Source organism: Perca fluviatilis, chromosome 15 (assembly GCF_010015445.1).
Source record: "Perca fluviatilis chromosome 15, GENO_Pfluv_1.0, whole genome shotgun sequence".
In the NCBI taxonomy this organism is placed as follows: Eukaryota; Metazoa; Chordata; class Actinopteri; order Perciformes; family Percidae; genus Perca; species Perca fluviatilis.
This window is the reverse complement of record NC_053126.1, coordinates 9,256,048-9,270,891: the sequence shown is the minus strand read 5'-3', so window position 1 is coordinate 9,270,891 and position 14,844 is coordinate 9,256,048. Positions and strand designations below refer to the sequence as shown.

At 36.5% G+C, this 14,844-nt stretch overlaps 1 pseudogene and 2 gene segments (V, D, J or C); all 3 read left to right on the top strand.

Annotated features, from left to right (window-relative positions):
- The window catches only part of LOC120574359, a gene marked incomplete at its 3' end in the record, with an annotated part of 37,351 nt that extends 32,747 nt beyond the window's left edge, over positions 1 to 4,604 (top strand). The window contains 1 exon segment of the V gene segment in view: positions 4,392 to 4,604. Coding sequence covers positions 4,392 to 4,604 — 213 coding nt within the window.
- Positions 4,605 to 5,386: 782 nt separating this feature from the next.
- Positions 5,387 to 10,964, top strand: LOC120574357 (annotated as a pseudogene).
- A 3,145-nt stretch (positions 10,965 to 14,109) lies between these two features.
- LOC120574356 lies at positions 14,110 to 14,607 on the top strand. The segment is given in 2 exon segments: positions 14,110 to 14,155; positions 14,264 to 14,607. Coding segments are annotated over 2 exon segments (363 nt in total).
- The last annotated feature ends 237 nt before the right edge of the window (positions 14,608 to 14,844 follow it).

Genomic DNA, 14,844 nt, shown 5'->3' with positions numbered 1-14,844 from the left:
TATGCTACAGCTTGGATCAGACAGCCTGCAGGGAAAGGACTGGAGTGGATTGGATGGAAATATACTGGAGCTTCATACTACAAAGATTCCCTGAAGAACAAGTTCAGTATCGACTTAGAGACTTCCAGCAAGACAGTGACTCTAAATGGACAGAATGTGTAGCCTGAAGACACTGTGTGTATTACTGTGCCAGAGAGCCACAGTAACACAAACCATCAGTAGACCTGAACAAAACCCCTCAGAGCCTGAACACTTGTAACATGAAGCCACCAGAGGAGGAGCCCTCAGACCACTAATGGTTTCAACACCAGGTCACTGTTACACTAAAGAGAGAAAAGACACTATACAAATTACATTAATTACATTTAACACAGTACAATTAATCAATTTAAATACTCTGACATAAAAATCAGTGATACATCATTGTATGCATATATAACCTTTCAAGTGATGGGAAAAAATCAGTGATTTAACTACAGTATAAATTAATCCTCAAAAAGTCAGTTTCTCTTCCATAATATTGTTATTTACTTTTCATTAACAATCTAACGTGTTTGTAAGAGATTCAACCAACTTCTCTTCTTTTTGTGATATTCAAAAACAACACCTGAACTTCATTTTGATTTATTCAAATATACTTTAGTCAGCTTATTTACTATCATTAGTACATAAATCAGCCTTCTTGTGTGTGGCCTCATAAAGAAGTGAAGTGTGTGTGTGTGTGTCAGTGAGAGACAGAAGAGCTGACATCAGTTCAGCTTCAACATCAACATGTTCTTTGTAGCTCTGATACTGCTGCTGGCTGCTGGATCCTGTGAGGAGCTTTCAGTGGATTCACTCTAATACACACATTAGAAAAACTGAATAGTCAGATGGATGATGGAGATAATGTTGATTTGTGTTTCCACAGGTGTGAACAGTATTGATCTCATCCAGACAGACTCAATGGTTGTGCAGTCTGGACAGTCTCTGACCATCAGCTGTCAGGTCTCTGGTTATTCTTTGACTGATGACAGCTATGCAACAGGTTGGATCAGACAGAGTGAAGGAAAACCAATGGACTGGATTTCCCATCAGTGGGAAGGAGGTAGCCTTCGTCAAAATAATGCTCTGAAGAACAAGTTCAGCTACAGCAGAGCCACCTTTGCCCCCACACTGCACCCCAAAAAAAACAGGGGGCCCCCTGAGGACACAACTGTGTATTACTGTGTACGCTTACCCCACAGTGACACAAACAACCAACAGACCTGCACAAATACCCAGCAACCAGCAAGACTCAATCACACACACATGTTCTAAATGTGAATATTAATAAAGACAGCACTCTCTAATGAGTTGATGAATTTAATGTTTATGGAATTCAATGAATGGTTGTAAAGCCTATACAAGATGAGAAAAAACATTTTTCCTGTTTTCATGTAACATCTGATAACTAACTACATTTAAACAGTAGCTACATCTCTTCACTAATACAAAAAGTCATATTCATAAGTTCCTAGCATGTATGTTATGACATAGCGAGATTATATTAAAGCAATTTTCAGAAATGCTTGTAGATGTGGGTGATCACAATAAAACTTTTGTTTATTTATATTATTGTAAATGATCTAATGTGGTGGCCATTACGTTCAAAGTGAGTAATGAGAAACAGAGCATTCATTCCAAGATGAATCATAACTTAACAAATTTTAATAACACTTGTTTTTTTAACGTGTCAAATGTCATTTGTGTATTATTAGAATTAATATGGTTGTGGTGTTAATGTCAACTAACATTTTACACAAAACATGTCAGACAAACATTAAAACAGCTGACTTGGAGGGTTGATTCTGACTCAGTTTCATTAAATATCTCCAGTCCAGATGTTTCCTCCCTGTGAGGAGGAGTCAATGCAAAGCTCAGATATCTTCACCTCTACTTATCTGAGTGCAGAGAGGAGGACAGAGAACAGTGGACACACAGTTTAACATGATGGACTATAGGACAGGACTGCTGCTTTTAACTCTCTGCTGGGCAGGTGAAGATTTTCACTGATCTTGATTAAACATAGTTTTGAATTGTGTAACAACTAAATTCCTGTGATGTTTTTTTATATCATGACAGGTGTTGATGGTCAGACTCTGACAGAATCTGAACCAGCGATTAAAAGACCTGGAGAATCCCACAGATTGACCTGTACAACATCTGGATTGTCATTCTGGATGGCCTGGATCAGACAGGCTCCTGGAAAAGGACTGGAATGGATTGCTACTGATGCTGGTGGTAGTAGCAAATACTACTCTCAGTCAGTCCAAGGCCGGTTTACCGTCCAGAGACAACAGCAGAGAGCAGCTGTATCTGCAGATGAACAGTCTGAAGACTGAAGATTCTGCTGTTTATTATTGTGCTCGACACCCACAGTGACTGGAGTTGGTTGAGCAGCTGTACAAAAATCCTACAGTACTCATTCTTTCAGGCTGGTAGTGCACAAGTTTGAAATAATTTTTTTATAACATTTATATATTTTAATGATTATATTACATTTTTTGTTGTTTTGAGGTTAAGTTGTTTTATATTCTGTAATCTAATTCCACATATGTTTTATAATAAAAATAACAATCCCTGCAATCCTGCATTATACACATTTTGGAAAACACAATAAAAACACAATAAAGATCACTCATTGATAAAAGGTCCAAAGACAGCCCAACAATCTGGTTGCTGAAATGAAACTACTACAAATACTTTACTGTTCTACAAAGTAAGACACAATACTATCTTTAAATGATATGATGTGGCATTATGAGATTGAAAAATAATTTTACTGTTTCATTTATAAAATCACTAGAGGACAGTCAGTGTCTAGTTTCTCTCTCCTCTGTTACTAAAAGGAGAAACTCAGATCTGCTGTTCTCATTGATCTTAACTGACTGATACTCAAACTCTAAAATGATTCACATTGCTCTGTAATCAAATCAATAGATAAATAAAAATATGTTTCTCTTTCCATCGCATACTGTAATTTCATTAAAATCATTTCTAAGAGAAAACAGCTGAAAGTGGAGATCAGTGTTGACAGCATTTTACGTTATTGTTTACACACAAAGTGAATTTACTTGTATTGTGTGTGGAGATATCTATTTCATATAAAATGATAATTATTGGTTGAAGAAAGAATAATAATATAGTCATTAAGGAATTGTTCTGTTTTAAGTGCAGAGAAATATCTAGAATATATGTGGAGACAATATTGACAGTTTAATGCCATGAAGTTATCTGTATCTGGTTATGAAGAAAATAAAATACAGGCATATTTTCACTCTGCAGATATAATTACACTGAACAGAGTCTTCTATGCTCCAGTAAGACCAACATTGATGCTCGATATGTGTAAATCTTTTGCAAAGAGACCTTAAATATGATGTAAGATTATTAAAAACGAGGCGCACAATGACAGCAGCAGATGATTTTGTGGTTTTAGACTTTCTGTTTTATTTTTACTGACCAATGTCATGATGAACAACTGACTGAGTCTCAGCTTTATTGAGACTATTGGTGTCTAAATGTGTTTTCCTCTGTGTTATAAAGTGAGTCAAAAATGAGATAATTTATTTTAAGCTATTCTGAAATAATAATCACATACTGTAATGCAGACTGTAAAACTGGGTAGCACTTTTCGTCATTCAGTAATTACACATTTGAGTGATCAAAATGACACAAAGTTTCCCATGTATCCTTTCTTGGGTCTCTACATGCTCAAACTACTTAGATTCTTTAAAGCAACAGATTATATTAACATATATGTGGACACACATTTTTATATAACCATTAAATACTGCATTGAGGAAATCAATTATTTGATAAGCAACACCTACATTAAGACAATCAAAAAATCAGCCAACTATCACGTTAACAGAATAGTTAATAGAATTTTTGTTATTGCATGAGAGTAAGATGAGAAGATCATTGTAATTATAATATGTGTCTGGTTTACATTTCTTTTCCTGTAATAAATGATATGGTTACAATAGTCTTGACGACGTATGACAGGACAGTCCATCCTTCTTTATAGCCTGTCAGTGTCCTTCTCTATGCAAAGTGAACTTCCTCACAGTCTGCTATAAAGACTTGATATCATGCTGTCAGTTGCAGCAGAAGAAGAGAAGCTCCCATCAGATCACCTTCAATAGCAACCATGTTCTCTGTAGCTCTGCTGCTGCTGCTGGCTGCTGGATCCTGTGAGTCTCACTGAGGCAGAGACACTGACAGTATGATCACAGCACACTGTTCACTGTTATTACACTGATTCAATACTCAACATGTTTTCCTCCACAGGTGTGAAGTGTGAACAGTTGACCCAGCCAGCCTCTGTGACTGTGCAGCCAGGTCAACGTCTGACCGTCACCTGTCAGGTCTCTTATTCTCTCAGCAGCTACTGCACAGCTTGGATCAGACAGCCTGCAGGGAAAGGACTGGAGTGGATTGGAAGGAATACTGTAGGTTCACACTACAAAGATTCCCTGAAGAACAAGTTCAGTATCGACTTAGAGACTTCCAGCAACACAGTGACTCTAAATGGACAGAATGTGCAGCCTGAAGACACTGCTGTGTATTACTGTGCCAGAGAGCCACAGTAACACAAACCATCAGTAGACCTGAACAAAAACCCCTCAGAGCCTGAACACTTGTAACATGAAGCCACCAGAGGAGGCGCCCTCAGACCACTAATGGTTTCAACACCAGCACACAGCCTGCACTCTTGCTGGAGTTTAAATACTTTGTGGTTTCAATCACTGATCATTGTCTCTTCTCCCACAACAAAATTGAATTACATGTTTACATTGTTAAATGCACGCTACTGAAATGTGTTGGATGTCAGAGTTTTCCTGAAACAAATGCATGAAACCCTGTTCTTATTATCAGGAGTCAAAATTTCAAATTTAAAAAAAAAAAGACATAAGATAATGTGTCAATCTCAAACCAAGCATACAAGGTGATTTAATACAAGAAAAACATTTTTCTAACAATAATTATCTTGATAACTTTTATATATAAACAGTAACACTATTACATTATTTGTAAGTATTTGTTGCATTTAACAAAAATATCTGCCAAGTAAATACATGTGTTCAAATGTTAGAGTGACTTACAGTAAAACATGGATACTAATTACGTTAAAAATATAAATAGAATCTGAATTCTAAGATACAGTAAGATTATTCTTACTGTAAGAATAACACAAATTACATTAAGGAGAACTCGTAACATGAAAAATTTTTGAGGAGAGATTAAACAAAGGACACTGTTCAATCAAGAAGGAGGAGTTAATGCAAAACTCAGATACCTTCCACCTCTACTTATCTGAGTGCAGAGAGGAGGACAGAGAACAGTGGACACACAGTTTAACATGATGGACTATAGGACAGGACTGCTGCTTTTAACTCTCTGCTGGGCAGGTGAAGATTTTCACTGATCTTGATTAAAGAAATTGTATTGAATTGTATAGTTTTGAACTAAGATCATGTGATGTTTTTTTATATCTTGACAGGTGTTGATGGTCAGACTCTGACAGAATCTGAACCAGCGATTAAAAGACCTGGAGAATCTCACAGATTGACTTGTACAACATCTGGATTCACATTTAGTAGCTACAATATGGCCTGGATCAGACAGGCTCCTGGAAAAGGACTGGAGTGGATTTGCGATTATCTACACTACTAGCACGCTACTACTCTCAGTCAGTTCAGGGCCGGTTTACCATCTCCAGAGACAACAGCAGAGAGCAGCTGTATCCGCAGATGAACAGTCTGAAGACTGAAGATTCTGCTGTTTATTATTGTGCTCGAGAGCCACAGTGACTGGAGTTGGTTGAGCAGCTGTACAAAATCCTACAGTATTCTTACTGGACCGATGAAGCCAAATAATGAACATGATATATGAATGTAATATTTATATCATGTATTTTATAAATTATATTTTCAATATTAAGTAATATTATTAAGTTAATATTAATTTTTTCCCTCTAAATTTTACATGAGATATCATTTTTAGATAATAAATGACCCTTTCTCTCTTCATTATATAACGTCCTGCTTTCCTGAGAAATATTATTACTCAACATTAAACACAAAAACACAATAAAGATCACTTGTTGGTAAAAGTGCAAAAACATCACAACGATCTGGTTGCTTAAAATAAACTACTTCAACTAAGAGACATTTCTTGTCTTTCCTCATCCTCCCTGGGCTGATAAACTCTGCACTGTCTCACATGACTAATGTCCTCAGGTCAAGTCATTCAAAATGAGACAACACAGACATTTGAGTATGATTGTTGTAACGACTGGCTTTTAAGAATTCTGAATAAAAACAAGTAAAAATCATTCTGCATGATATTTGATAAATGTTTGTTTTTTTCTGACATAACCACACACATGAAGGTAAAATGTGTTGTTTATTACAGAAGAGTAACTTGAAGACACATGAACACGAATTAATAGATTAAAATTAACATGACCATTTCACGAACTGCTGTGAGACCGTGTTGAGGGAAAGGACTGGAGTGATTGTACATGGTGGTGTTGCATCCACCAAACTACAAAGATTCACTGATGAACAAGTTCAGTATCGAATTAAGACATGTGACAGTGCATTAATCCTACATTAAAAACAACGAGTGGCGTTAAAAGCGTTTCTGTTAACTCATTATTATGGTGTTAATGTTGACAGCCCTAGTTTAAATACGTGTTGGTTTCAATCACTGATACATCAATGTCTGTACTCCCACAAGACACACTGAATTACACTTTTAGAAACCGTTTAATGGTCCCATGACATGGTGCTCTTTGGATGCTTTTATATTAAGGTGACCAGATATCTGAGACAAAATCCGGGGACATTTTCAGCTCAGAAGCGTAAATACCTCCAAAAAAGGTCATGTTTTTATCTTTGTAAAACTTAAAACGGGGACACTGCCCCAGGGCGGTCACTAGACCTAGAGCTGCACTGGGGCACATGGTCATGCTCCACTGTAAGAACATTTTGTTTATTTTAACATTTAAATGCATCAATCTGGTGCACTTTGAAAAGAAAGGGAAAAAAAAGAAGTTAGACTTGATTAATCTTATCTATGGATGGAAATATTTGTGCTGTAGCCTGAACTATTTTGCACTTCCAGAATTATAATCATGCATTTTTTTCTTCATGTTTTTGCATTAATATCACTAGGAAATATATATTCCTATATATACATATATATATACATACTATATGTGTATATATATATATATATACACACACACAGTATATATAATACACACAGTATATATATATATATATATATATATATATATATATATATATATATATATATATATATATATATAGTTTATATATATATATAAACTATATATAACTATATATATACAAGTAAGTGTGCTCGAGACCCACAGTGACTGGAGTTGGTTGAGCAGCTGTACAAAAATCTTGCAGTTTAATTTTTAAGCTTCAGTGCTTATCATCTAATAATACATAAATGTTTATTAGTCAGTTTCATCATTACTGAAAAACAACAACACACACTTATTATCAGAATCAGTCAACTGTCAGAATGAGTGTGGAGATGAAGAAGGTTGGTGAGCTAAGAGGGAGGAAGTGTGAGTAAAGAGAAAACAATGTAAATCAGCGATCAGCTGAGTTCTTAAAGTCTGTTACAGACTTCAGAGGGGTACAATGCTATCCCCAATTAGTTGACTTTACTAGAAATTTGTGTGGAAACCTGTTGCCTTAAACCGTCTTAGTTTTACACAAAAATGAAAATGTTCAAGTAACAGAGTTTTTGACACATTGAACAGCTGAAATGTTGGAACATTTTGTACATATAATAATGTAGGGTTTTTGTATTTCTTAGGATTTATTTAAGTTTATTTAAATATCATGTACAGTTTTTTCCCTCACTCAATCCAAATAAAATAAATGGGCTTCAGTTTTAGTGACATCTGCATGTATAATGTTAACTTTTAGCTTGCTGCAGTGGTTCCCAAACTTTTCACATCAAGGACCCCTACACTGACTCAAATTAGACCACTGACCCCCATTTGATAAGATTTTGTTCCCGGATCCCCCACCTGATCTCTCTTTGATGTTTTACTACAGAAAGTGTTTAAACCCATGACCCAAATAGTTATACATTCTGTCATTGTTTATGAACTTCTTTCATTGTCTGTACTTGGATGGAAATATAGTAAAAATAAACAAATCCCCTTGTTGCTGGTGACCCCCTTAAACACCCTCAAGGACCACTGTGGGTCTATATCTTCATTGTTGTTCTTTCATCGTCGAAGTGCCATCGAAAAAAAACTATAATCTGTGTATTGGACATTGCGGCTTGTGGAATTGTGGGACTTTTTTAACAATGAGCAATGAGATGAAAAAAGATCACAGTAGGTCATAATAGTTAGTTGCACACTGATTGTAAATGATATCTCTGGATCACACATTTATTTTAGGGGCAAATGTGAGTGAAATACTCGCACTCTGCCTGTATGTGTAATTTCTTATTTTTTTATGTATTGTATGCAGGATGTTTACAGTAAAATACCTTGTTTCCAGGCCTTCAATGTTTCTTTTTGTGATTTTTCTTTATTTTTCTGTTCTTAAAATAATCACACATCAAAAGCAGCAGGTAAAGTCCATCTATGATGTTCCCTTTTAAACCTGTAGAGGGAGGTCTATGCAAACTCTTCCTTCTTTATAAACACACCAACAGCAACTGTAGCATCATTAGAGGCAGAACAGCTGACAGCTTCATACATATCAGAAAGACTTTGATCAGACATCAGTTCATCGCAGAGTTTGATGGGAAATATGATTGTCTGGGGTTTTATTTTTGTAGTTGCTATTAATGGTGAGGGAAATAATGTTTGCAGTTACAAAGTAAAGCAATTAAGTTTTTGAAATGCTTAATATTTTCAAGTGTGATGGATGATGATCATTTCTTTCCTTACAGGAGTTTGGAGTGAGATCAAACTGGACCAGTCTCCCTCTCAGGTGAAAAGACCTGAGAGAACAGTGAAGATGTCATGTATCATATCTGGTTATAGCATGACAAGCTACAGTATAAGCTGGATCCGACAGAGACCAGGAGAAGCTCTGCAGTGGATTGGGAGGATAAACACTGAGACAAACACCCGAGCTATGCCAGCTCCTTTCAGAAACGTTTCAGTTTTACTCAAGATGTTCCCAGCAGCACTCAGTACCTTCGAGGTCCAGAGCCTGACTGCAGCAGATTCTGCTGTTTACTTCTGTGCTCGACAGACACAGTGACTGAAGACAGTGGAGCAGCTGCACAAAAACCTCCACAGACAACAAACAGCAATGTGATCTTCAAAGCACTTTGATATGTTTACATAATATTTATATATATTTTACTTTATACTTGAGTAAATGATGAGTAAATATATATTGTCTTTATTATGTTTAATCACTCAGAGCACATGTGTCAAACTCAAAGCCCGCGGACTAAATCCGCCCCTCGCACATTCAGATCCGGCCCCGCATATCAATTTAGGTTCACAATAGATTTTGGCCCACCTAGTTATGGCGCCAAACCAAAAACATGGGAAACTGTTTTTCAACTTGCAATTACACCACACTCAAAGCAGAATTTGGCAAATTTGCCGATTTTGAGACTCAGAAATTCCCCCGAACCAAAGAGTTTGCGCATTCCGGCTGTGAAAGAGCTTGTTGTGAGTCAGCTGAGTGGAAGCCTACTTAGAAAATGTAATCATTTTTTGATCGATTTGCTAAATTCTAGGATGGCTTTGGAACTTTTTTCAGGGCTTTATGTGGACCAAACTGTCAGGGAGAAGACTATATGAGACATGCAATAACTGAGTCAAAGATATTTGACTTTTTCGATTAAATAAAAGCATTTTAATAAACTCTCCATGTCAAGGCGTTGGTGTGATTCTCTTTTTCCACTGTGGCCCCTAGTGAAAACACCCCTGAAATAAAGTATTAGACAGAGTTTCTTCAATAATTGTCAAAGCATCATCTACTGTAATACTAAGTTGCCAAAGTCAAGTACAAACCATAATGTTATAATAGTATAAAATGGTGAAATATCAATAACGTGATTGTCAAAAATGATAGTAGATGTTGATCTGAATGAAATGGTATATGATTGTAAATACTCCATGTGCTGCCTATTGTTCTCAAAATGACTAATGAGAAACATAGCCTTCATAACAAGATTAATTATGAATTAGCACATTTGAAAACCCTTGTATCTTAATGTGTCAGATGTCATTTGTATATTATTAGAATACATTTACTTGTGGTGTTAATACTGAAACATTTTACACAAATTAAAACATGTCAGACAAAGGTAAAACAGCTGACTTGGAGGGTTGAATCGGACTCACTTTCATTAAATATCTCCAGTCCAGATGTTTCTCTCCTGGTGAGGAGGAGTCGATGCAAAACTCAGATATCTTCCACCTCTACTTATCTGAGTGCAGAGAGGAGGACAGAGAACAGTGGACACACAGTTTAACATGATGGACTATAGGACAGGACTGCTGCTTTTAACTCTCTGCTGGGCAGGTGAAGATTTTCACTGATCTTGATTAAAAATAATTTTGATTTGTGTAAAAACTAAATTAATGTGATTTTTTTATACCTTGACAGGTGTTGATGGTCAGACTCTGACAGAATCTGAACCACAGATTAAAAGACCTGGAGAATCCCACAGATGGACCTGTACAACATCTGGATTGTCATTCAGTAGCTACTGGATGGCCTGGGTCAGACAGGCTCCTGGAAAAGGACTGGAATTTATAGCAATTATCGAATCTGATAGTGACAGAATCTACTACTCTCAGTCAGTTCAAGGCCATCTCCAGAAACAACAGCAGACAGCAGCTGTATCTGCAGATGAACAGTCTGAAGACTGAAGATTCTGCTGTTTACTTCTGTGCTCGATAGACACAGTGACTGAAGACAGTGGAGCAGCTGTACAAAAACCTCCACAGACAACAAAGATCAATGTGATCTTACTGTAATGACATCTGAGTTTTCTCACCGCATGAAAAACACTTTGATATATCCACATAAAATGTCTATATATTTTAAACTCACAAGTACATATTTTTATAATGATGTCACATCCTCTACAGTAATAGACATAGTTCTTTCAATTGTCAAACCATTATCTAAATTGCCAAAGTCTTATTCATGATGAGTACTAACCATGAATGGTATAATAGTCTGACACAGTGAGATCAATACAAAGCAGTTGTCATAAATGATACTAGATGTTGGTGATCAGAATGAAACCAATTATTTATATTATTGCCAATGCTCTCATGTGCTGCTCATTCTGCTCACAGAGACCAATGAGAAACAGAGCCTTGATACTTTGTATAACACTTGTAACATGAAGCCACCAGAGGAGGAGCCCTCAGACCACTAATGGTTTCAACACCAGCACACAGCCTGCACTCTTGCTGGAGTTTAAATAATTTCACTGATCATTGTCTCTTCTCCCACAACAAAAACTGAATTACATGTTTACATTGTAAAATGTACACAACTGAAACATGTTGGATGTCAGAGTTTTCCTGGAACAAATGCATGAAACTTTGTTCTTATTATCAGGACTCAACATATCAAATTTGAAAAAAAGGAGACATAAGATAATGTTTCGATCTCAAACCAAGCATACAAGATGATTTAATAAACGAAAACCCATTTTCTAATGATAATTATCTTGATAACTTTTATATATAAACAGTAACACTGTTACATTATTTGTAAGTTGCAGTTAACAAAAAACATCTGCCAAGTAAATAAATGTGTTAAAATGTTAGAGTGACTTACAGTAAAACATGGATAATAATGACATTACGTTAAAAATGTAAATAGAATCTGAATTCTAAGATACAGTAAGATTATTCTTACTGTAAGAATAACAAATTACGTTAAGGAGAAAGCCGTAACATGAAAATGTTTTGAGGAGAGATTGAACAAAAAACACTGTTAAATCAAGAAGGAGGAGTTAATGCAAAACTCAGATATCTTCACCTCTACTTATCTGAGTGCAGAGAGGAGGACAGAGAACAGTGGACACACAGTTTAACATGATGGACTATAGGACAGGACTGCTGCTTTTAACTCTCTGCTGGGCAGGTGAAGATTTTCACTGATCTTGATTAAACATAGTTCTGAATTGTGTAACAACTAAGATCATGTGATGTTTTTTCATATCTTGACAGGTGTTGATGGTCAGACTCTGACAGAATCTGAACCAGCGATTAAAAGACCTGGAGAATCCCACAGATTGACTTGTACAACATCTGGATTCACATTCAGCAGCTACCATATGAACTGGGTCAGACAGGCTCCTGGAAAAGGACTGGAGTGGATCGCTTTTGTACACACAGGCAGTTCTCATCTCTTTTACTCCCAGTCAGTCCAGGGGAGATTCACCATCTCCAGAGATGACTCCAGCAGTAAACTCTATCTGCAGATGAACAGTCTGAAGACCGAGGACACAGCAGTGTATTACTGTGCACGAGAGACACAGTGAGAGATGATAATAGGAGAGTCATACAAAAACTACTTCCTCTATTTACCATCACCACTGGGATCATATAGTTGACTTAGTATTACTTTTTGTGCCATACTGCTGATAAGTACACAAGTACCACAAGTAAATGCATGAAGATCATGAAAAAAATCTACATTTTGGTAGCATTTAAAAATAAAAAGCTTCCACATGATTTTTGGATTGTACACAAGTTTTTTTTCATGAAAAAGACACAATGACAGAACCAATTTTACACCAGTTCCTGGAATTCACACATTTTACAGCCATTGAAAGGAAGCATCAACAAACCAAAACCTTGTTGCCATTTAGTCTCTTTCAGTTTTAAAATAACTCTGACTTAAAAGATTGTTTTTGTCTGTTCATAGATCTTAGCAAAATCTCTTCCTATTATGAAAGAAGTTATATCTGCAGATGAACAGTCTGACGACTAAAGTTGCTGTTTATTATTGTGCCCGATGGCCACAGAGTTGTTTGAGCATCTGTACAAAATCCTAAAGAACTTAATGGACTTAAAGAGCACATCTGTCTGACATTCTCCATCTTTGAAGGTTAACCTTTACAAGTTGAAAGTATATGTTCACACCTTGTGATGCTTCAGAATTTAACACCTGTGCAGAATCATGAAAATAAGTTAGAAACAAAAACCTGATTTCCTAAATATTTTTTGAGTACTGCTTACTTATTCAGGTTTACAGTGTACATACGGATAAAATGCCATTTGTTTTGTTTTCAATTAAAAATCTGAAGCTAATAAAAAACATTCTGAGCTGTAATGAAAGAAAAATAAAATACATCAGTTACAACAATGCATCTTCTGCTTTTAATTCACTGTCATGTTGGTGCTTGAGAGTATCCCAGCATGCAATGGGTGGAAGGAAGGGAAACAGGAAAAGCACAGGGCTTAAATAACAAACTAATCTTATTGGGTGTCACAAGTGAGTTATCTTCTTGAATGTTAAAAATAGCTACCATTCCTGTTTTAAAACTCTAGAGGGCAAACAAGGACTGGCTTTAACACTTATCCCAGTGACGTCCATATACAGGAACAAAGACAGGGAAGAAAAGCAGATTGTTTTTATTTAATTGTTTTCAGCCCCTAATGCTCCAGAGATTGATGTTCTCCTCCTAATGATAATCTGTTACCAACTTTTCTGCCATGAAATGACTGTAAACCATCACAATGCCACATCCAGGTGTGCTGGGCACCACTGATCCCCTGGTTGTAGCTTATAGTTTAAATATAATCAATCAGATGACATTGTCCTTAAATTATTGTTGTGGTAATGTTGATACCCAAGTTACTCATTGTTAAACAGCATTTAAAAATGTGCAAACTTAATATGGACACTTCCTGTTCAGTACACATTCATTCTAGTTACACCAAAGAAGATGTTAGATTAAGTCCAGTCCAGATGTTTCCTCCCTGTGAGGAGGAGTCAATGCAAAACTCAGATATCTTCACCTCTACTTATCTGAGTGCAGAGAGGAGGACAGAGAACAGTGGACACACAGTTTAACATGATGGACTATAGGACAGGACTGCTGCTGTTAACTATCTGCTGGGCAGGTGAAGACTTTTACCACCTTTCTTTTGAGGCTAATTTAGTTGTAAAAATATGTATATATCTTGGTATGTTGTTTGGCTCTGTTCTGATCAAACAGCTTTTCTCTCCAGGTGTTTGCAGTCAGACTCTGACTGAGTCTGAACCAGTGGTAAAGCGCCCTGGAGAATCCCACAAACTGACCTGTACATATGCAGGAATAGCAGATAGCAATGCTGATATCAGCTGGATCAGACAAGCTGAAGGAAAAGGACTGGAGTGGGTTGCCTTTATTTCTGCTCCAAGTGGAAGCCCTAAAACTTATTCAACGTCAGTCCAGAATCGCTTCACCATATCCAGAGACAACAACGTGGACCAGGTGTATCTGCAGATGAACAGCCTGACGACTGAAGACTCTGCTGTTTATTATTGTGCTCGAGAGCCACAGTGATACAGGAAGCCACAGAGCTGTACACAAACCACTGCAGATGTCACTGATAGAAAGTGCAAGTTTAAATACCCCATAAATCACAGTATTTGATGCATTTCCCCACACTATGCTTTTATCACAACTTGCTCTTAACAGAAACAACACGAGTTCACACACCATCAGGATTATCATCTTTTATATGAGGCTGAACTGTAAGAACAATAACAAAAAAATATTTAAGTCTTTCCTGACCCCTCACTACTGATGGCTTGCCAAAAGGTCCAA